The sequence below is a fragment of the Metopolophium dirhodum genome, chromosome 3, assembly GCF_019925205.1.
Source record: "Metopolophium dirhodum isolate CAU chromosome 3, ASM1992520v1, whole genome shotgun sequence".
Lineage (NCBI taxonomy): Eukaryota > Metazoa > Arthropoda > Insecta > Hemiptera > Aphididae > Metopolophium > Metopolophium dirhodum.
The window spans coordinates 2436340-2460671 of record NC_083562.1 but is presented as its reverse complement, the minus strand read 5'-3'; the positions used below and the strand labels follow the sequence as shown (position 1 = coordinate 2460671).

Here is a 24332-nt window from a genome sequence, read left to right as displayed (position 1 = left end):
CATTTGTTTTTTAATTTATATGTTTATTATAATTATAAGTATTAACTATAAGCTAAGCTTTACCAGCAAGAATTGCAAATTGAATTCTATAAAATCAATTAATCACTCACATATTACGTATACAAAATAAAAATAATTACCGAACATTAAGAATGATCTAATCCTTTTCAAATCAAAATTCTTATAAAATAATTAATATTACAATATTAAACATATCCTATTTTAATGTCATACTCTTTCACACCCTTTCCTTAACATTATTTTATGGAACACAGTTTGAAATATAATTTGTGAATACAATGAAAGTGTAAAATTCTATATTATATAATTAATGGAGAATAAAAAAAAATTAACTTGCTAGCTTAACTTAGGCATCATTTACAGGATATTGTTCGATCTTTTTAGGGGTCCGCTGCTTAGCTGCACGTTTTCTTCCTTGATCTTGATGACCTTCTACAGCCAACACCTCACTGCAAAAACCAAATATATTTATGTTTAAGTATTAAATAAATTTGAATACTTAATAATATAAAAAAAATTGACCATCTTAATTTATATAAAAATTAACATAATAACATGACAAGATATTGTCACAACTTGCTAAGTATACACAATATTCATGGCAGTTATTGATCTACAACTTGAACACTTTTAAAATGTATTGATATAAATTGAAAATGTTGAGGAAACATGAAAAGTATTCATATACAAATTCAAGACTATTTTTAAAGAATGTGACCCAAACAGAACATGTTATACAATCAGAAAATTACCATTTTTAATATTGTATAGCAAACTATAACATATATAGTAATAAATGTAAGCAATTAAATATTGCATAATTGGTTTATAATCCATTTGGATTAAAAATAGTTTAAGAGATACAAAATATATGCTATACCAATAGATATGGGCCATGGCTCACCACCATGCAAGCTGTACCATATTTCTTAAAGATTGCTACTTAAATCATATACATAGTATACTCTATTCAGCGAAAGCATGTCGATTTTGAGCATCACCATGCTATCAAAACTGGTTTCCCAATGGCAGGGTGTTGCGTGAGGGAACCAGTTTTTGTCGGTGCGCGGCGTGGTCTCTCGATGAACAGAGTATAGGTCGTATTATTCTGTGATTTTCATTTTTTTTATATCATGAAATATAATTTTATAATTTTTATTTATAACTACCTGATGAAATATCTAGAAAAATTAAATAGTTACATATATATATATTATAGATAATATTACCTATAATTGTGGAGCTGGTCTTTTTACTATAGATTTAAACCCAAAGATTTACCCCTGTAATAAATTGTTACTCCCATTATAGCTCAGCAAAAAGTATTTGTTTTTATGTCTTAAGTAGTAAGTGATGACCGGTGGGTAAATTAAAGTAGATTATTATATCGATATAAATTGTAAATTAATTGTTTTTCAAGTATCAATGGCTTGACCCACTGTTAAAATGGACTGCGCACATTTATGGCTGAAAGACACATAGCAAGTTCATATTTTTTTATAAAGTGATTTAATATTATAATATACTTTAATATTGTCAATTTAAATATTTTAGCTGAAAACAATTATATTAATTAATGATTTATAAAATTTAGTTATATATACATATATTTATCCAAGGCTTTAATTTTTATCCTTACCATAAATGATTCTGGGCATATAGTTTTACCAGTGTTTGGAAAGAACGTCGTTCACGTTAATATATAGTGAACGTCACTCGTTTTTTGCAAATAGAATGTGAACGACGTTTATATTTTTAATGAATTTGATTGATTTTTAAGACGTTCAATTTATTTACCATTTAATAAATATTATATGTATAAAATATATTAATTAATTATATAATAATAATAATATTTTCATTTTTCCCATTATAATTCCTATAATATTTGTTTGATTGTAAAATATATAAATTAAATACGTGAAATTCCAGTGTCCCCGGCTAGACATACAACAACATTATTATGATTTCCACGAATTTCTAATAAATACCCTAATATTTGCTTAATTTTATCACTAGAACATCTTTATCAAAATGTAACTCAAATAACGTATCAGATATTAAAAATTAATTCAGATACTTTATAAATTGTATATGCTCTAAAGTCTAAATTGTATTTTTATTTTTTGGTTGGGTTGTATATGTTTATGGGTTTTTAATATTTATATTGACTGCAGGCTAACGATTCATAAAAAATTAAATTAACGCGTTCATTTTTTAAGAGAACGTGAACGCGTTTGTTTGAAAAAAAAACACGAACGTGAACACGTTCCTTTTTTAAGGACTCAATGTGAACGAGTTCATTAGTTCCGAATACCGAGTTTTACAATTTTTCTATTAATATATTTTTCTTATATGAAGAAATTTCATGATCTTTTAAATACCAATACTGAGCCTAGTAGGTACTTAGAATTGATTATAATCAAATAATTTTATCATTTGTCCAAATTTAATGATACATTCTTATTGTGACCAAGCGAGTGTCATATTCTTTAAGTTTAGAATAGTTATACATTTTACATTTGTATAGTTTACATTATTATACGATACTAAAGAGCATTCCTGACATTGACATCAGTAATTGAATATTTTTATATTTTAACATAATATCTAATATTTCTTTGCGTATACTGTTCATAATACCAATGGTTATAAATACTATAGATTGCTTGCTCACTGGCCGGTTAATCGGTGGCACGAAATATTGAAACCAGACGAGGTGACGTGACTAATAGTGATTACAACGTTACCAGACATTAATAACCACAAGCCAGCATCCAATAACATGGCCGCCCGGATTAGTAATGTCGAGTAATGTTGTAGTCACTAGAAGTCACGTCACCTCGCCATCTACCAGGAGTAATTATTTTATGCAATAGAAAAACTGGCCAGTGAGCAATCTATACCATTTATAATCAATGATAATACATACATTTATTATATTCAAACCAATTTACTTTATACCTTAATTTATGCAGCTGTTGTCCCTTATTAATGTGACACAAATTGATCACATCAATATTTAATTGAATTTTTCAAATAAATAAAGAATAATTTATAACCTATGGGCATAGGTTAAAAATACAATATTTAAACGTGTTTAGCATGCTTTAAATTTTAAATCACCAGACAAAACTGTCCTATGATTTCTAATACTACCAGAGACATACTGAACAATTATTAAACTTGAAGCAATACAAACACTAAAGTATGCACTTATCAAAAATATTCTTTATAACAAAAAAATATTGTCATATTATATTATATAATTATATAATTTTGTATTTTTTAATATTTAAATGAATCAAACGCAAAACCTATGTTAAACTCGAGATCATTGCCTCGAAAAAACATTCTTCAGCACACCGCTGAATACTATAATTTAATTTTTATTATATAATATACAGCAATAACTTTTTAAGAAGAAATATAAAAGTTTAAACTAAGCAAACTATATATTTAATATTAATAACATTATAATATGTAATCATTGATGTATTAAAAGCCAACTAACACAATTCATAGTAAAAAACACATTCATCCCCTAAACATTTTATAAAAAATAATAATAATTAATGATTAGTTTATAATTACTACACATACCTGATACGTGCTGTTGAAGGAGGAGGAGGAGCTAATGCCTTGAGATTCCTTTTTAAAGGAACTGAAGTATTTTGAACTCTAATAAAACATAAAATCAAAAAAAAATAATACCAGTGTGTACAAACATAAAATCAACTGAAAATATTATGAAGTGTAAAAGTATATAGAGGTCTAAACATCTAAATATATAATAAGCAAAATTAAATAATAGTGCAGTGATATAATTTTAACATAAACATAGATCAAACTTAATTTACATTAAAAAAAATGTCTCTCAATGATCAATTACACATTAAAATAAAGCTTCTAAACATGCTTAAATTTGTAAATCAAATTTTAAAAAAAGGGAAGTCCCTGTGCTGTATATTAGGTGTTGAGTATACAGTGTACCTCATTATCAAGTTGTGCAGTGTTAAATTTAAATTGAATGATAAATAGAAAGAAAATCAATTTTTAGTGGAGATGAGTTTGCCAGTCTTTACTTTATTTATTATTTATTATAGCATAGATAATTTATTTACCGATTAGTAATATGGTGGGATGCAGTGGCGGCACCAGGGCGGGCCACGGCCCCCTCTAAATTTGTCTTGGCCACCCCTTAGCCCCCCTTGACCGCCTAACCACAAGAGAAAAAAAAAATTCTTTAAAAGAACAGATTATAAAATTGAAATTCTATACTTCTCTAAGTCCTAAGACTATATGGCAACATTTTTTTGAATTATGAATAATTATGATCATGATCCTCACAATTCACAAAATTATGTTATTAAATCAAAATATCGAATAATTGTGGTTATAAATTATAATTATTATAAGACCGTACGATGCCCGTCTGCACGGCTATATGTATCCGTGAGCCGTGCCTATCTGTGACATAATGTCAACAATTTAATATTTTATTGACAATGTGTATTATTCTGTTTGTCTACGTTTTACGTTTAAATTTTACAGTGCATAATATTGTTTAATTGGTTTAATGTTATCTATACCATGTTGAATATGAAAAACGAAAAAAACCCAATAATAATACAATTTAAAAGACGCGTAGTTAAACAACGAAGATCATCATTATACTTACATACTCGTAATGGATATCATCTTAAACGTTTTATAATTTTTTAACTTAATAATGACCAAACAAAAAATAAATTACTTTTTTGTATCAGTAATAAATAAAAAACAAGCTAATGATTCTCATTCAATTTTGTCACAAAAAAGCAAGAAGAGATTTTTTTATTTTACTATAAATGTTTTAACTCAAAAACAAATGTAATTTGTATATTACCTATATTATTATAAAGTACTCATTGTTTATGTAAGTTTGTTGAAAATGATATCTAATGTTTAAGTATGTAAATATTAAATAATATACCTATACGATATTTATTATCAATTAAAATGAAAACCAATAATTATGTGAAAACTTAGTATATGCAACACAGTCTTTACAGTAGATAGTGTGTAAGCCCCTACCCTATATTGAGCCTATGAATGGAAAAAAGACCACGGATTGGGACTTTTTTGGCCCTCCCAAATTTTCAAAGGCTACCAATGGGTCCCCCAAGATAAAATTCCTGGCGCCACCACTGGTGGGATGAACTAATAGTTCCCAAAAACAAGACAATATATTATGATAATGTTTTGACATTATTTTTATATTATTTCATATAATATTACTAAATGTTATTAGATTATAAGTTAATGACATACTATATATCGGTGTATATACCGTTAAAAATAGGTTTATGATATCAATAGCTTTAAATTAATCATAAGATGATGCCACACATGTGTTGTCACTGTGTTAAAATGCGTAACATAGCAAATTTATGCTCAGCAGATCACGTTTAGCTCCGTTAGTTTAAAAATTAGAATGAATCGACCTATTACGAAACTTGACGGTAAGGAATATTACCTGTGTTCGTATGTTAGTTTTTTATGATAGTTAATTTTATTAGCAAGTTATGTGCATATAATATAGCGTAAATTGAAAATGATCATAACTCACTTAAAAACTGAATAATCGTAAATAACCAACATACAAACACAAATAATATTCTTTACATCAAGTTTCATAACAGGTCGATTCAATTTAATGTGTTAACTAACAGAGCTAAACATGATCTGCTGAGCATAAATTTTTCATGTTAAGCACTTGTAAGATGGAGACCACACATACGGGTGTGGCATCCTCTTAACAATTTGAAAATTTCATAATATACCAGATTACTAGGTTAATAGGTATAAGTGTGAAGATTAAAAATGTAATGAAAATAAAACTTATTTTAATGATTATGAAAAATGTAGTAAAACAATTGAAATTCAAACAATTATAAAAAAAATTGTGAATATGAATTTTTAATATTTTTTAACTACGGAAGAAGAACATAATATTAGGAACCTTGCAATTAATTTACAAGCTTTGTTATTCACAAGCAAAAATGTAATCATTTATCAACAATAATCATTTTATCAAAATAAATTGAGAAAAATAAAAAAGTTTAAAAAGTCAAATATATACACAAATAGCACAAAATGTCAGTATTATATTGATTACCTTATATCTTATCTAGAAAATATTATCTTTAAATGTCCATAAATAATTTTATTTAATTAATTTCACTCCATCTAGAATCTAAAATGTATTATAAATACATTTTTGGAAATATTTTGAGATATGAGGCTGTAGTTTTATTTAAATAGAAGATTTCTTAGTTATTAGAAATACTAAGGTGCATAATGCAAATTAACTTTAAAACACTTTTTAAAAATATTAAATTATGGTTTTGTGAGCTATTTTATACTTGAATATTAATCAATTAAAAATGAAAATTTGTGATAGTGAATTTAGTTCATTCAGACGTTTGTCCATTTATTATTTATTTATCTAATATAACTAAAATACTTACTAGTGTAAATGTTATGTGGATTTTACTGTGTGTATTAAAACTATATTATCTAATCATGAGCTTTTTTTTTTACCAAATCCATTTAAAACTAATAATATCCACTAACCTAAAATATTTATTTAATAGATAATAAAAAATAAAAAAATATTATATATACCTATGAGTGTAGGGCAAGTAACGACTACGATGTGAATTAATGTTTTGAGCTTTTTTGCGCCATTCGTTGTTGAACTCTTCAGCTTCATCTAAAAATTAAAATTGTTAAGTCGTCATTCATTTTAAAAACATGATATTTATGTAAAATAATAGCATTAGTTATTATGAAAAGTAAATAATATAGATCACAAATGCAGACGTCTGAAATAAATAATTTATAGGTACAGCATTAACTATAGTTTTTTTTTTCAGTTTTCTATACCTTTTTGATTGCGTTTTCATTTTAATACATCAAATAACAACACTTAAACATTTTAAACTATAGATCAGGGCAAAAATTAGCTTTAATAAAGTAAGAATTACAAGGAGTACTGCCTAATAATTCAATAAAATAATAATAAAGGGAGACAATGATGTTCAGTGGAATTTCAATATTCAAGAAAAGTAAAGGTATTTTATAGAAATAATTCAACAGAATTTTGAATAATAAATTGTGACAATAAATTCTAAACAATTAGGTTAAAAATGTTTATATATTTTTCTTCTTTCTTTATTTACAGTTTAAGTAACTAGTTAATGAGGAATCCAATGTTTTTTCCAAATCTTTTGTAAAACCAATAGATAGGTGAGAGCAACCTCATAAATGTTATTAAGAGACAATGTGTTAGTTGTATTAACAACTGCTATAACACAAAATAATTGGTAGTCATTAAAATGGATAAACAAAAATCTAATTAATACTTTAATTTAAATCAAATTGAAATTGTTTTGTAATTATACAATGTTGAATGTAATCAACATAATATGACCCCCAATTCAAAAGTTAGTATTTAGTATTAAGCATGCATAATTTATAAAAAAAAATTATTGGGTGGGAGCAGCTTTAGTTTCTCTCCCAAAATAATTTGAGCTATTGCGCCTGTGTAGATGGGTAATATTATCAGTTATACTTAGTTGATTATCTTTTATTTTGTTTTAAACTATACTAACCATCATCCAAATTAATATATTCTTGGTTTTCTTCTTGGTCTCCAGAATATAAATTTTGTTGACGTTCAACAATGTGTGCACGGTCTCCGATATGATGCCCAATAGCCAACTTCTTAACACCTGTCCTTGAATCACTAACTGCTTTTTTGGTCTCTTTTACTCCTCCTGGACCGGTACGTGTAGAAGTGGAAGCTTTATATACCTAAGAAATATTTTATACAAAAACAAATTAATAAAATACCTTTAACATAATTTATAATAATGAAGTACTTGTGGTTGTCCATTTGGTCCATTTGAAGAATATGACATAAATGTACTGCTGCTGCTGCTGAATGATTGGCCTGGATGATTACCACTGATCATCATATTCATAGGATTATTCATATTATTCATACCCATCATGGAACCAAAATTTCCAAACATTCCACCGCCAAATGGCATCATCATGCCAGCCATTGGATCAGGAAACCCACCAAAAAATGAATTCATCATTTGGTCCATTTGGCGCATTGAATTTCTGAATAAAATAAAATAGTCAATTAAAATAGTTAATTAAAATTATTTATTAAAATGTATGTCAATATTTAATTATTTTTGAATTGTACCATGGAGTATAATGTAATATGATCATAGTGTTGATATTTAACATCATAATATTGTTATAGAAACTTCGCACAAAAACCAATTATTTATTTTATTTGATAATTTTTTTTTTTTTTAACTATAGTTTCCATGCTTTATGATTTATTGCATTAAAATGAATAAATTAAAAAAGTTCACTTAAGTCTAAAATTGAATGGACCAGTCATGTGCTACTAATATTCATGTTTGGTTCTTACCATTAGTTTACTCTAGATTCATTAAATTTTAGATTCTGAGCGAAGCGATGAATGTATTAATTTTACAATATGTTTTTTTTTTCTTTTTGTGTCTGTCATCACCTTTTAGGACAGTAAAAGTGCTTGGAATTTCTTCAACAGTAACTTTTCTGATAGGAAAGTGAATCTAGTTTGTACTTTGTGGGGTTAAAAGTAAAAATTTCCCAGTAGTTTTCAAAAGCGATGTGAAAAACAAAAGAAAAATTAAGGAAAAACAGGAATTTTTACGCAAAATCTGTTTTTGAGAAAATCGATTTTGGTTTTTGGTGTAACTCTAAAACAAATGACCGTAGGGACATGAAATTTTGACTGAATGTTTATAATTGCATTTCCTATACACCATAACATTTTCCAAATATTTTGACTTATTTTGAGCTGTTTACGGACATTGTCAATTTCCATTTTTTTTAGTCTTTTTTTCTATAAATATCAATGAAATTTTATCTGTTGAATAAAATAGCTTGAAAATTTAATAGAAGGCTCCTAGGGGATTGTTTCAAAGGCAGATGAAAAAAATTAAAAATCCTTAGTCACAGTTTTTATTTATAAGCATTTAAAGTTCAAATTTTGACAAAATACGGAAAAATCACGAAAATTAGCAAATTATATTGAGTTGAGAATTTATAAAATTTTTTTTTTTAAATCTAAGATTTGAAAATGTAATATAAGATTACTCATAAGTTTGTCTACCTTTATCAAAAAAAAAATGACTACAAGAAACTTAAACTAAATTTTTATAAGCGTCTGAAATTTATATTTTTACAACATTTGATATTCACTCGATTTCTCATGTAACAATTTTCTTATTTTATTATAATTAAAAAACGAATGACTGTAGATACTTGAAAATTTCACTGAATGTTGATATTAGCATTTTCTATACACCATAACATTTTGAAAATATTTTGACTCTTTTTGAGCTGTTTACGGACATTGTCAGTTTTAAATTTTTTTAGTTTTTTTTTCTATAAATATCAATAAAATGTAATTTGTTGGGTTAAAAAGCGTGAAAATTTAATATAAGGCTCCTGATATATTGTTCTAATAGCAGTTGAAAAATATCAAAAATACATGGGCACAATTTTTTTTTATAAGCATTTAAAGTTCAAATTTTGACAACATTTATCAAATTTATAATTTATTAATTATTTTGTAGTTAAAAATGTATAAGATGTTCAACTTCTATAGCTAAGGATTGAAAATTGAAAACAAGGCTTCACGTAAATAGGTTATATATAAATTACATTATTCACAATAATATCATCAAATATACTGTACAGCAGAGCGACATCTACTTATCCACCTTTTTAGTGATTGTTTGTGCAACCGAACATAAGTCATATAACCTTTATGCTATCATAAATATGAGATAAATACATTTTATAACATAACATGAAATTAAAGAACAAATGTATGAGCTATATAATGATAATAATACATTTTAAGTACAGAGCGATACACTTTGTATAGTGTCAGAGTTTTAATATGGAAGACTGATTTAGAAAATGACGGATTTGAGTAAATTTAAAATAGATTACCACTTTTACTCTCAAATTAGCCCCATGTCCTAATCCCCCATTTTTCAACAGTAAAATACAAAAATATCTTTGTATAAGTATACATATTAAGTGTTTTATAATTGTATCCAATCAGTATCAGCAATGCATTCAAACTTTAGGTTTTCCTTCATTTTTGGACAAAGAAATTATGCCATACTACATAATATCGAACTTAATGTATACATTAAAACATATTGTATACAAAATAATTCATATAAGGTATTCATTATAAATATATGTAACCATGTAGAAACCTACTTTGAATACACATAACCTTTTATTTTTTTTTGGGACTATCTACAAAAAGAAGAATCTGAATATGCCACTGTGTGAAAAACTGAGAACTGAGAAATGTGATTCATTAAGCGTAAAACACTTATAATCTTAAAAAAGTATAAATGTTTTTGAAAATATTTTTTTACATAGTTTCAAGTTGTTAAAAAGATGTTTACCTATATTAAAAAATTATAATTTCAAATATTTTTTATCTTTATAATTTTTTAAGTAATTTACTTATTTGAATGACAGGATAGTTTTAATTTAATTTTCCAAAGCAGAATATTTTTCTAATAACTTATTTTATTTCATAAAAATCGAATTTAGGGCGAGTAGTTTATGAGTTATTAGTATTTAAAGTTTAGATGGGCGGAATGGAGTGGTATGGGGTTACCCCCCAAATATTTGGCCACTACTCCGCTTGTCTAAACTTTAAATACTTATTAACTTACATAAACTATTCGTCCTAAATTCGATTTATATGCATCAAAATATTTAGAAAAATATTCTACTTTGGAAAATTAAATTAAAACTATGTTGTCTTTCAAAAAAAGTAAAAAACTTAAAAAAATATGATTTTTTAACAAAAAACTTTGTTTTTTAACCGTGTAAAAAATTATTTTCATCAACATTTATACTTATTAAGGTAATGAGTGTTTTACGCTAAATGAATCAGCCTGTATATTTTTAAAAATGAACTGTTAGTTAATTTTGAGTCACAAAATAATATACCTAGATCTCGATGGATAGGGACTTACCAAAAGACGATGGACTGAACACTCATTAGGTTTACACCATCTCAAACAAACACATATTAATTATACTAACTCTAACATAACTTTTACTTGTATTGTACCCTTATACAAATTGTAAATAGACAAATGTAGAATAAAAAAACCCTATAGATGGAAAGCAAGGCCTATCTCCTAAATATATCTCCAATTTAAAAAAAATATCATACATTTGTTGCCTAACAGATATAATTCACAGCACACATGATAATAAATGTCATGCATTACACATACCTGTATGGATTATCGTTTCCAAACATGTCGGTGGTCGTCAATGCATTGGGAAACATGTTATATGATTTTTTTTTTTATAGATGCGTTCTAGTAAAAATCGACTTCGGCAAGTATTGAGAAGTTTACTGTAGAAATTCAAAGTGGTGCACTAGGTATTCCGATTTTGGGTGTACGACGAAACGCGATAAATAACACAATTGTTGATATTCTAATTTCTACGCACACGACAGCTGGAAATTATTACGATCGCACAATACTGCATTCACAAGATAAAACGTGTATTAGAAATTGAAATTACAGAATCATATGATGATTATTGATTACCTAGTAAAGGAACAAACACAGTTTAGCGTCCAGCGAATACAGATTGACAATTATTGTGATTTCTGGTTTTTCCAACAAAATATAATATCAGTACTCGGTACCAGTTACTATTAGTATTTACTAATTGATGTTTAATAAACCTACTAATAATAAAAGTAAATTGTAAAAGCCTAGTAAAATCGAGAACTTTCTTCACATAACCAGTGTGGCCACAAATGAGACGTTAAAATATTTTATGATAAACCAAAATGTAAACAAATAAATCTTAATTCGTGACTTAATTCCATATACATAATAGAAATGCTAAACCCTAAAGTGCTATGCTTAACCCACAGTGTAGTCACATCCACGGACTAAGACACGATCCCATCCGTGGTCACGTCCTATGTTTGAGTCGAAATTTTTCGGTCGTATTTTGACGGCATTTAAAGCGGAAATTATCCGCCACGAGCGCTAAAAGGCCGATTATTTAAATAATTTTATGCAGCATTGGTATTATACTATATAGAATAGGCACAGATTATATGAAATTATTTTCATGATTTAATGATGATATATTGATACCTACTCAGAAATGCCAGATCTATAAACTGTAATTAAGGTGATTTATGAATCATATTAATTACAATAATTGTTAGTCAATGTACTATGACCATATGTGTCCATGTCAATTTGTTCAGGGTATGAGTATAACAAATAAGTTAGTAATGGCAGACGGCAGTATAGCACATTGATAAACAATTATTGCAATAAATATGTTAATTAAATAATCTTTATTGCAGTTTATAGATCTAATAACATTTCTAAATAGGTACACAAAAATATCGGAATTTACATCCAAAAATACAGATTTAAATTTGGCATAGCTACAGTTTAGTCACCAAATTAATTTTAAAAATTTTTTTTCAAAATGTGTGTTTTCTTTATTATCTACATTGTGATTTAACCCATTAAGGCATTAACATGTTTAAATCACAGAATAGATGAAATTTATAGTATCATGGAGTAATTAGTCTATAGTTGTTTTTCACAATTAAAAATTGTATTGACACAGAATACATTTTTTAATATTTAAATAACGATTAACGCTTATTAAGAAGGTAATACATAATAGGTACATTTTAGATTTATAACAATAATAAAATAAAATGATAATTACAGACGTATAAATTGTGTATTATTATTACTATTACATTTATAATAATTAGAAACAAAATATAATTCATTTAATTTATGTAGTATAAATGTATAACAAATATATTGAATAGTGCTATGGTACATTTTAAAATGTTGTATCACAATTTAATTACTTAAAGATTGAATTATAATTATAACTACAAACATCAAGTATTTATTTCACATACTAAAAATAGTGAATATAATGATAATGGTATATTATATACCAGGGGCAGACTGGCAACTTATAAATATTTTTTTATCAGCCCAAATATTGGCTAAATTGTCTGTTTTGGGGGGGCTAATTCTCATTCCCAGTCAGCCCCTGTCATATATATTTTAATACATTATTTTCACTCATTACTTATTAGGTACTAGGTTAATAAAAGACTTAAAATGGTAACTATAATAGACAATACAATTATCATGCATTTTAATTTCTTCCATATAATGAGGAAGAAAGTTTTTGATTAAACTTCTCTGGTATAATGGATTTTAATACCAACCAAGTCATATAAGCAGTCATGCCCCATATTCTTTTATAGTCATTTGTGTATACTGGTATCATCATTAATCTGTTTGACTGTTGTCTAAAATATGTATGTTTGCAATTAGCCGGTTCGCAAAAATGCCTAATGGGAACAGCAAATGCATATTGTACTTCTTCACTGGAAATATTTAAATTCTCTGGTTCTATAACACCAATATTTCCTAAAAATGGCATAATTGCTATATCTTTAGAAACAATAAATCTACCACTTCCCCAAATATCAATACCAGTTTTGCTTATTCCAAGTTCTTCGCAAGATTCTCTCAGTGCTGTATCCTGTAGTTGTTCATCTGTTTCACGCATTCCACCAGGAAACGATACTTGACCACTATTTCTTTTTAAATTATTTGTCCTTAATGTATACAATAATGATATTTCGTCTTTAACAATACATAATGGAATAAGAACAGCAGCTTGACGTTTACCATCAGTATTCAGTTCAGGACATAATGACTTAAAACATTTCACAGATTTTAAAGAGTTGTCTTTGGAAAATATATCATGAGAATTAAAATGTACATATCTGGATGAAGTATTTGATAATAATCTTGAAAGTTTTGAAAAACTTATCAATCGTAGAGACTGCATTATAATATTTGTAAAATAAGTTAATTACTTTGGTGTAAAGATGTTTCTTTTTTTATTTAATTTTAATAAAGTAAAAAATACGATACATTTTTAAAGAAATTGTTATAGTATAGTTGTATCCTCATTCCACATGTTTGGTATTAACATACATAATATATAGATAAATTATTGAATGTATGCAGTCATACATTCAATAATTTGCACTTAAGAAAGGATAACTTACTATTTGTACTACCTGCCTATTATTATTATTATAATTAATCTTTAAACATAACATAACAATTATGAACATCAAAACAATATAATTGAGCAATAAGTCAAAGTATGAATTTCTTCAAGTTAACGAAATTCTAAATTGTATTTTATATTGAAGGTTAAAATAGAAATTTATTGAGCAAACTAATTATTAAACGTACAATATTTAGTATAATTTATAAAATAATAATGGCATATTGGCATATTCATGGCATAACCCAGATTATAATATAATTTATAACTGCATAAGAGTGTTGGCATAAGACATTGGCAATAATATTGCCATATCGACAGTATGTAAGTAATAAGTATTATTATCTAATATCTATGGACTATGACTTTGAAACTTGAAATGTTGTCACTTATCACAATATTATCAATACCACAGAGTCCGTGTTTCATGTGATAAGTGATAACGTTTAAACTGTTATCTTATATTAAACAATATTGAAAATATACAATTTGAATTATACACGTGTTTTTTAAACTCTAGACTTACAACTATACCTATAGTTTCATTTTTATATAGATACCTATTATTATTTAAGTATTTAACAACAGTTTACCCTTTACTTATTATAGAGTATGGTCTTAATTAGTCAATAGTTATTACTAATTTATATTCTATACATTTAAAATAAAATAAAAATGTATGAGCCAACACTTAAAAATTTAACAAATGTCGATTATGGTAAACCTCCCGATAGCCAAAATCAAGTAAGTTATTAAAAGGATTTTCATTATTTATGAACATTAATTGTTAATATTTAAAATTGGAAAATTACTTCTTAGATTCTTCAAGAATTGGGTACTCCGCACATAGACTCCTTTAACTATATGATTGAAGAAGGATTGAATTTAGCGATCTCTGATTTGTTACCAGTTGAATTTGATACAAAAGGAAAATATCGTGTGAAACTCACCTTACTGGTAATTAATATACTTTTATAATTTGTTAACATTTGTATGTATAAGTATTAAATTATGTAACTTTATTGGAATTATAAATTACATTTAATATATTTATCAATTTTTTAACTGCTATATTATAAATGACTAATAAGATACTTTATTTAATTTTGTTGATAAAATCTATGTATATTTTTAGGAAGCAACCATTCATCAACCTCGAGTACCTACAGGATCACTTGGTGTTAAATCACATAGTATATATCCATTAGAATGTCGACAACGTCATGGTACTTATTCTGGAAGACTTGAAATAAAACTCAGTTGGCGAATTAATGATGTTGAACAAATGATAATTGACAGAGATATCGGCCAAGTGCCAATAATGTTAAAGGTATTTTTTCATTATTATTATTACTACTATTGTTTTATGATATATTATTTAAGAGACATATTTTTTTTTAATGATGAATAGTAAGCTAATACAAAAAGTGTAATTACAAATGTGAATTATATTTTTTCGTACTAATTAATTTTTTTTTTAGTCTAAATTGTGTCATTTGGAAAAAATGTCTCCAAAACAATTAGTTAAGCTAGGAGAACATCAAGATGAATGGGGTGGATATTTTATAGTTAAAGGAAAGGAACGTTTAGTACGGCTGTTGTTAGGAACGAGAAGGAATTTTCCAACTGCTGTCCAAAGAAATACTTGGAAAAATAAAGATCAATATTTTTCAGATATTGGTATTTTGATTAGATGTGTTAAAGATGATTTAACAACTGTTGTAAGTTTTATATTATAAATTTTAAATGTTTATTTAAAAAACTATTTTTATTTTTTTTAAATAATTGGTTTTTAGACAAATAATTTACATTATTTAACAAATGGTACGGCCAAATTAATGATCCCAATTAAGAAGAGGGTATTTTATGCACCCATATTTTTAATAATGAAGTGTCTAACTAACAGTTCAGATGAATTTATATTTAGACACATTATTAAAGGACATGAAGATGATTTATATTTCATTAGGTAAGTTGGTCAATATCAATAATTTATAAGTTTATAATACATTACATACTTAATTGTTAAACATTCTTTTTCTCAAAAACAAAAACATTAAAACATTTTTTTGAAGTTCTGTAATGGAAATGATGCGTTCCTTGCATGAAAGTAATATACATTGTCAAGAAGATGCTAAGGAATATGTTGGCATTCTGTTCAGACCTAGATTTTATGAATTGCCTGAATGGAAAACTAATAAAGAAGTTTGCGATTATATGCTCAGGTTTGAGATTTAATTGTCATAAATGCTGTAGTTAAATACTATAATTTTCAATTTGTTCTAGGAGTTATGTTTTAATACATTTAAACACTGATTTCGATAAACTAAAACTTTTAGTTTTTATGTTGCAAAAGTTGTTTTCAGTGGCTCAAAATAAATGTTTAATTGAAGGTGCTGATGGAATTATGATGCAGGAATTAATGCTTGGTGGTCATCTTTATCTGAAAGTAATAGAGATAAATAATCAGTGTTGGGTAGTAACGTAACGAAAGTAACGCGTTACGTATTAGAATTATTTCCAAGTAACAAATGTAATGTAAATTAATTTTGAAAAGTAATTTCTATAGAATAACGCGTTTAAAGTTTCAAATTATTAAGTACCTACTATATTATGTTTACCAATCTGATATTTATATACATCTAATTTTAACTCGTCACATTTCAGTTTTTGATGGTTTTGACATTTGACATGTCGAATTGCATCTAAATCCCGAAACAGTTTATTAAATTTATTATTTAATTTGATTCCTTCAAGTAGGTTTTCTATGAATAGCTTGTGTGGAAGACTAAGTTTTATACGATCCTATTAACTATTCAGGTTTTATAAAGAATTTGGTTCAATTTAACTGCAGAAGATAATTGCCAAGAAATTAAAATTTTTTTTTTTTGTAACGAGAAAGTAATGAGTTACTTTTCTATTTGAAATGTAAAGTAATTTTGTTACAATTTTATTTTAGTGACGTGGAAAGTAACTTAATTACATTTATCTTTTAGTAATGAGTAAAGTAACTTAATTACTTTTCAAAAGTAACTTACCCAACACTGTAAATAATTTACAGTTATCTAAACAATAGAATTAAAAAATTAATATTTTTCAGATCCTCAAAGAAAAGTTACAAACATGGTTAAATTTAGTTAAAATCAACCTACTTAAAGTTGACCAAGGTGGTCAACCATCTATTGGTGATATGATGACTGCATTGAGAAGATGTGATTTAATTGAACACTCAATGACAAATTTTTTTGCTACTGGTAATCTCAATAGTCAATCTGGTCTAGGAATGCAGCAAGATAAAGGTACTTTATTTTTAAATTATTCTATAATTAATTCATGATTTATATCATTATCATTAAGGCCGGGTTGCATAAACGTTCTGTAACGACTTACAGATCTGTAAGTGCGTTAACGGCTTTGTAAATAAAATTAGGTGTTGCTTGAACGCTCGGTAAAGTTACCGGCTCTGTAAATTATCGGCTACCGGACCTGTAAACTACAGATCGGTTAAAATAATATAATATTATTAGATAAGAAAAACACATTTTAACACTGTTTAATTTATTTGGTAACCATGGTATCAATAATTTAATATTTCTTTATGCAACACTAGCATACTTTACACAATCATTAAAACCTTACAGGGCCGGTAAATTACAAAGCCGGTAACAAATGTATACTGTTATTTATGCAATCCAGCCTAAGGACACAGCACTCCATAATATGCTATCTACAAAAAAACATTTATACATATATTCACTTTTATTTAATTTAAGTCTGTAGTTTAAAAAATTGTCATTATTTCATTAAAGTATGTGACTAAAATATAATCGTAGTGTAAAAATATTTTTTAATATATATTTAATTGTTGTCTCCGTCTTATAAGTGCGTAACATAGCAAATTTACGTTCAGCAGATCACGTTTAATTTTGCTTAAAATTTAGAGTAAAACGATCTGTTATGAAACTTTATAGTTAGAACATTATCTGTGTTTGTATGTGGGTTTTTTTTTTGTTGCGATAGTTCAATTTTTAGTAAGTTTACGCTATGATATGGCGTAATAATATGCTCACAACTCACTTAAAAACTGAATTATCGTAAAAAAAAAACACATATAAACAGTTCTTGTCATCAAACACATATCAATGTTATTATAGGTTTGGTATCATAATAGGTCGATTCACCCTAATTTTTAATCTAAATAAACTAAACGTGATCTGCTGAACATACATTTTCTATGTCACGCTCTTGTAAAACGGAGACAACAAATGTCCGTGTGGCATTCTATTAAACAACTTTTAAATACATTGGTCAGATTGAATGATCGCTCCAGTATTCCTGTAACTGTCTTTTGCTTAGGTTGGTAGCTCCACGTTACCTTATTCCATATTTTAGTTAAATGTTTTTCCATAAACGACCAACTGTTTGAGTTAGAGCATTTGTATGTGGGTCCTAGTAGAAGTACTTGCTATGATTAACAGTTTGGTGAAGAAAACCTTGACTTTTTAGCGTATTTTAGACTCTCCAGTCATCTAAGTAAATATTTATTTCTGGTTTTATTTCTTGAATTATTATTACTAAAACTTTTCTTGATCTCCTTTAATATTATCTATCAAATAATTAACATCTCAGACAGTCCTTAAACTCAAATTAAATAATTTTGATTTTCTATGTGAATTGTTTGTGTCATCTTCATCACCAACAACTTAACAAGTTCTGAGACATTGTCTTCTTTTATTATATTTTATACTTTCTTTTTCCAATGAAAAAGGACTCATCAATCTGAACAATAGATCCTTTTAGCCATTTTTTTCATGTTTTACCAGTAATTTTTTCAGTTGGAGATATTTTATACTAATTCTCAAACCCAGTAGCAAACAAGTTCAAATATTTTACATAAGCTTAATCCACCATTAATTTTCTTATTTTTGTCCATGCAAGTAATGATAGGATATAAACAATGTGTTGGTTGACATGTATGGTATCACAAATATTTTGTTTTAAAGACAACTATTTTTTAAAGTTTCTTCATTCAACCAATCAATCATGATGAAAAATCGTTAAAATTGTTCAATTAGTGCTGAACACATACACCCATACAAGTTGAAAGTACAGTCCAAATCCTTTTAATTTTTTCATTAAGATTCAAAATAATTTTGATATATGGTTGTGGCAGAGAAAGTAGGTTTTATTATTGAGTGTTAAATGTATATAGCATATGACACCGATAAATCGATGGTAGAAGCTTACAACATGTGTGCCCTATTGAATTCAAATTTATAAAATGTCATCTTTTTAAATTTCTTTAACAAAAGGACTTACAATTTTGGTTGAAAACATAAGTCGAATGCGATATATGGCTCATTTCCGTGCAGTTCACCGTGGTGCTATTTTCGAGTCTATGAGAACCACTGAACCCCGAAGGTTGTTGCCAGATGCTTGGGGTTTTATATGTCCTGTTCATACTCCTGATGGAACTCCTTGTGGACTTCTTAACCATTTAACCAAATCTTGTATAGTGAGTAACAACTCTAAAATTAAAATTAATTAATTAAAACTTTTATTGATAATATTAAATACATATTTATTTAGGTCACTAAATCAATCAGTAGAAAAATATTACGTGAAATTCCAAAGGTATTAGTATCCCTGGGTATGTGTGAAGCATCATACAAACCTCAAGATATCAATATTGGATTTGTGTATAATGTAATTCTTGATGGTCGTATAATTGGATATGTACCAGAAACATTGACAGCATTATTTATTAAAAAGCTTCGTACCCTGAAAGTGAAAGGAAAACAAGTAAATTACTATTTACATACAAACACATACCAGTGTTCCTAATAAAATAGTTTTATTAAGTTTCTCAGCCAAATTCTATAATCTTGAATAAAATTCCCAATAAATAATATTACTTAATTTAAAAATTATAACTGAATTCTTTAGATACCAGAGACTACTGAAATTGTATGGCTTCAAAAGAAAGAAGAAAATATTTTGGGTCAATTTCCCGGTCTTTTTTTGTTTACTGGAAATGCAAGAATGATGAGACCAGTTTTTAATTTAGATTTAGAACAAATAGAGCTAATTGGAACTTTTGAACAAGTTTACTTAGATATAAGTATTTCAGAAGATGAAATTAGACCTAATGTATGTAAACACTAAAATTTAAAAATTTAAAACTATTTAAATATAATATGTATTGTTCTCATAATTTAGATAACTTCATATAGAGAAATTACAAAAACAGATTTTCTTAGTCATTTAGCATGTTTAATCCCTTTGCCAGACTACAACCAAAGTCCTCGTAATATGTATCAGTGCCAAGTAACTATATATATATACATTTTAAAATAAATTATAATAAATAATCTTTATATCAATATCTATATTTATTTGTTTTTATCTAATAATAGATGGGGAAACAAACAATGGGAACTGCTTGTCATAATTGGCATTTACAGTCGGAAACAAAATTGTATAGGATACAATCACCCGCAACACCGTTGTTCAGACCTGTTCATTATGATGCATTATCAATGGATGATTTTCCAATGGGTACAAATGCTGTTATAGCTGTCATATCATACACAGTAAAATAAAATAAAATATCAGTTAATATACTATAGAAAAGTTAACAATGAATAAATTGTTTTTAGGGTTACGATATGGAAGATGCTATGATTATTAATAAAATGGCATTAGATCGAGGATTTGCTCATGGTTCTATATTCAAAACTGAACTAATTGAAACAAAAGTATATTAGTAATTTTAAATGTTAATTATTAAACCTAAACTAACTTAACTGTTTTATTTAGCCACATACTTATTTTATGCGTGACCCATTTAAAGAAAATCTTTCAGATTCTTTGGGTGTAGATGGTCTTCCACATATCGGCTTAAAACTGTCTAGGGGAACACCATACTATAGGTAACTATAACTAATAAATATTTTTACTTTAAAAGTCATTCTATGATATTAAAATATAATTTATTTAAGTTATTTTGATGAACAAATACAAGGATTCATAATAGCTAAGTATTTAAGCAACGAAGAAGTTATCGTTGATTCAGTTCGTCAATGTGGGGATTTTACAACTGGCCGAAAAATACCAAATAAAGCTACAATTACCGTGAGAGTTCAAGTATGTGCATTTGATTAAAATATATTAAATTCAAAAATTGTATTGTTTTTGTTACATTTTATTTTTATTATTAGAGAAACCCAACAGTTGGAGATAAATTTGCTAGTCGTGCTGGACAGAAGGGGATATTTAGTAAAGGCTGGCCTGCAGAGGACTTGCCATTTACAGAAAGTGGAATGGTTCCAGATATTGTTTTCAATCCTCATGGTTTTCCTTCAAGAATGACTATCGGTGAATATTTTTCTACATTAATAATTTTAAACTTTTCTATAAACTAATTTAAATGTTTATCTTTAGCTATGATGATAGAGTGTATGGCAGGTAAATCTGCAGCAGTACATGGTGTAGTACACGATGCTACACCTTTTAAGTATAGTGAAGAAGATACTGCAATTGATTTCTTTGGAAAACTCTTAGAAGCAGGTAAGACATCTATATTTTGTTGAAAAAATTATGTATTTAGTCTCTTAAAAGTATGTTTTTTAACAAGTCACTGATATATTTGGTTATTTCCAAAATGTAAAATTGTATAAATTTAATGAAATTTATTATTATAAATACTTAGGTGGATACAATTATTTTGGAACTGAACAAATGTATAGTGGTGTAGATGGCCGAGCAATGAAGGCATCTATTTTTTTTGGTGTTGTTCATTATCAGCGATTGAGGCATATGGTTTCGGATAAGTGGCAGGTAATTATATCATAAAACAGTGTTACTAAAAACAAAATAGTTGACTAATGTCTAATTGTATGCTAGGTACGAAGTACTGGCCCAGTTGATGCTGTTACAAAACAACCTGTGAAAGGCCGTAAAAGAGGTGGTGGTGGTCGTGTTGGTGAAATGGAAAGAGATGCATTAATATCACACGGTACTCCATTTTTAATGCAAGATCGATTTATGGATTGTTCAGATAAATCAACAGTTAGTATTTACAATTTTAAAATGCTCATAACTTGCTTTGTAATTAAAATATCAAGCCTCAACGATGCCCTGGATAATAATCTTACCTTTAAATTGTATAACTGCAGCGGTGGTGGTAAAATCCTATTAGCAGTTGTGGTAAATTTTGTGGCTGCATTTTACCGCTGTAGTTTGTGGGGACCTCAATAAGTTTAAAAAGAACAGAATAAAAGAGATTATTTTAAATGTACTATTTGCTATGTTGTATGTTTGTAAGATCACATTCACCAGAGGCATCCTCTTAATAAACATTTAACTTTTAAAACTTAAGTATTTGGCTTATAACTGTTATCTTTAAAAATATATTGTACTAAATTCTTAATTTATAACTACACTATTGTTTATTTTTAGGCTCTGTTGTGTTTGAAATGCCATACAATACTAACTTCATTAATTCACTTCAAAGAAGACAGTTATTCAAGTAAAATTGCTAAATGCAGAACTTGTGACTCTACTCAAGTACAAGAAATTGGAATACCTAATGTATTTCGATATTTATGTTCTGAACTTGCTGCAATCAATATTAAATTACAGTTAAATATTGAAGTATAAATATTATAAAAAAAATTTTAATAATTATTAAAATTAAAATTAATTTTTTTATTTTTAATTATAATTCAATATATCATAAGACAATTTTAATAAATAAAAACTGAAACTATCTGATATTATACTTGTTTTTGATCTACTATATATATACCGTGTGTCCGCGGAAACAGGGTACACTTTACCACTCATTACCCTGTACATATTTTTCAATTCTGTTTTCGGGACATTAAACTAGACTAATGGATCGTATATTTCTATGACTTACAATGTTTTTAACTCATGTATCTTGCGCATGCGCAATAAAACTTACATTTTTTTAAATGGCAACCTGTAATTTAAATACCATATTCGGGTTCATCGATTTTTTTCAAGCCATTTTGATGTATCAACTTGTGTCTTAAACCCAAAATTGACTAAACTCTAGAGCTAAGTAGAATTAAAAAATTAAAAAATTTAATTTAATTAATTTTTTTTTCTAACTGTATGTACTTATTTTTTTATTCTAAACACCATGAAACAAACAATCAAAATTATTATTATTAAACTAATTAACTATTTACTATTTATCTTATTTTATTATTACACATTATGAAACTGCATATTATGGTCTTAATTGGCTGAAACCAAAAGAGAAGAAGTGTATTTTTGTTTCCATCAGAATTATAATTAAGTACCCATCTATTAAAATAATAAAGAGCATTGGTGTTTCTAGTTTTGTTATCTACCTATAACTATTAAAATGTCATTAGCTATTTTTATATTAGGTATTATGGAACTCATTATCAGAGTCATGTGTCAATAGCAAATAGTTAATTAGTTTAATAATAATAATTTTGATTGTTTGTTTCATGGTGTTTAGAATAAAAAAATAAGTACATACAGTTAGAAAAAAAAATTAATTAAATTAAATTTTTAAATTTTTTTAATTCTACTTAGCTCTAGTTTAGTCAATCTTGGGATTAGGACACAAGTTGATACATCAAAATGGCTTGAAAAAAATCGGTGAACCCGAATATGGTATTTAAATTACAGGTTGCCATTTAAAAAAATGTAAGTTTTATTGCGCATGCGCAAGATACACGAGTTAAAAACATTGTAAATCATAGAAATTTACGATACATTAGTCTAGTTTAATGTCCCGCAAACAGAATTGAAAAATATGTACAGGGTAATGAGTGGTAAAGTGTACCCTGTTTCCGCGGACACACGGTATAGGGTATCTGTAGATTTTCCTTTCCTATTCCATTTTATTTCTCTAGAAATAACGGATTATTTATAATAATTCTTGATTTTAAAAGCTTATGTGATATGGTAGTATAGGGTCTGTTCTCCTCCAGAGCATTGACGTTAGCCACCAACTAATAAGTTTTCCAATCTTTGTCATTTTAAAA

The 24332-nt window shown here is 27.0% G+C and overlaps 3 protein-coding genes across 4 annotated transcripts; 1 reads left to right on the top strand and 2 right to left on the bottom strand.

Annotated features, from left to right (window-relative positions):
- Positions 1-2: 2 nt before the first annotated feature.
- Positions 3-11940, bottom strand: LOC132940209 (myeloid leukemia factor). 2 transcript variants are annotated; one of them, XM_061007682.1, is made up of 7 exons: positions 11742-11938; positions 11418-11673; positions 7950-8196; positions 7680-7881; positions 6691-6778; positions 3625-3702; positions 3-470 (listed from the first exon to the last, which is right to left on the bottom strand). In XM_061007682.1, exons 2-7 carry the CDS (start codon positions 11471-11473, stop codon positions 368-370), a joined length of 774 nt encoding a protein of 257 aa, XP_060863665.1. In that variant the 5' UTR covers positions 11474-11673; positions 11742-11938; the 3' UTR covers positions 3-367. The 2 variants fall into 2 exon arrangements, with proteins under 2 accessions (XP_060863665.1, XP_060863666.1); XM_061007683.1 differs by lacking the exon at positions 3625-3702 and having other exon boundaries at positions 11418-11940.
- Positions 11941-12309: 369 nt separating this feature from the next.
- LOC132940879 (mitochondrial coenzyme A diphosphatase NUDT8) lies at positions 12310-14596 on the bottom strand. The gene is made up of 2 exons (XM_061008678.1): positions 13695-14596; positions 12310-13628 (listed from the first exon to the last, which is right to left on the bottom strand). The coding sequence occupies exons 1-2, from the start codon at positions 14053-14055 to the stop codon at positions 13351-13353; spliced, it is 639 nt and encodes a 212-aa protein (XP_060864661.1). The 5' UTR covers positions 14056-14596; the 3' UTR covers positions 12310-13350.
- A 171-nt stretch (positions 14597-14767) lies between these two features.
- Positions 14768-23053, top strand: LOC132941628 (DNA-directed RNA polymerase I subunit RPA2). The gene is made up of 21 exons (XM_061009769.1): positions 14768-15027; positions 15103-15240; positions 15419-15613; positions 15765-16004; positions 16080-16252; positions 16359-16508; positions 16570-16732; positions 17384-17582; positions 19596-19798; positions 19873-20085; positions 20230-20433; positions 20503-20610; positions 20700-20876; positions 20943-21041; positions 21103-21215; positions 21285-21429; positions 21504-21660; positions 21727-21852; positions 21995-22122; positions 22189-22353; positions 22744-23053. Exons 1-21 carry the CDS (start codon positions 14959-14961, stop codon positions 22942-22944), a joined length of 3366 nt encoding a protein of 1121 aa, XP_060865752.1. The 5' UTR covers positions 14768-14958; the 3' UTR covers positions 22945-23053.
- The last annotated feature ends 1279 nt before the right edge of the window (positions 23054-24332 follow it).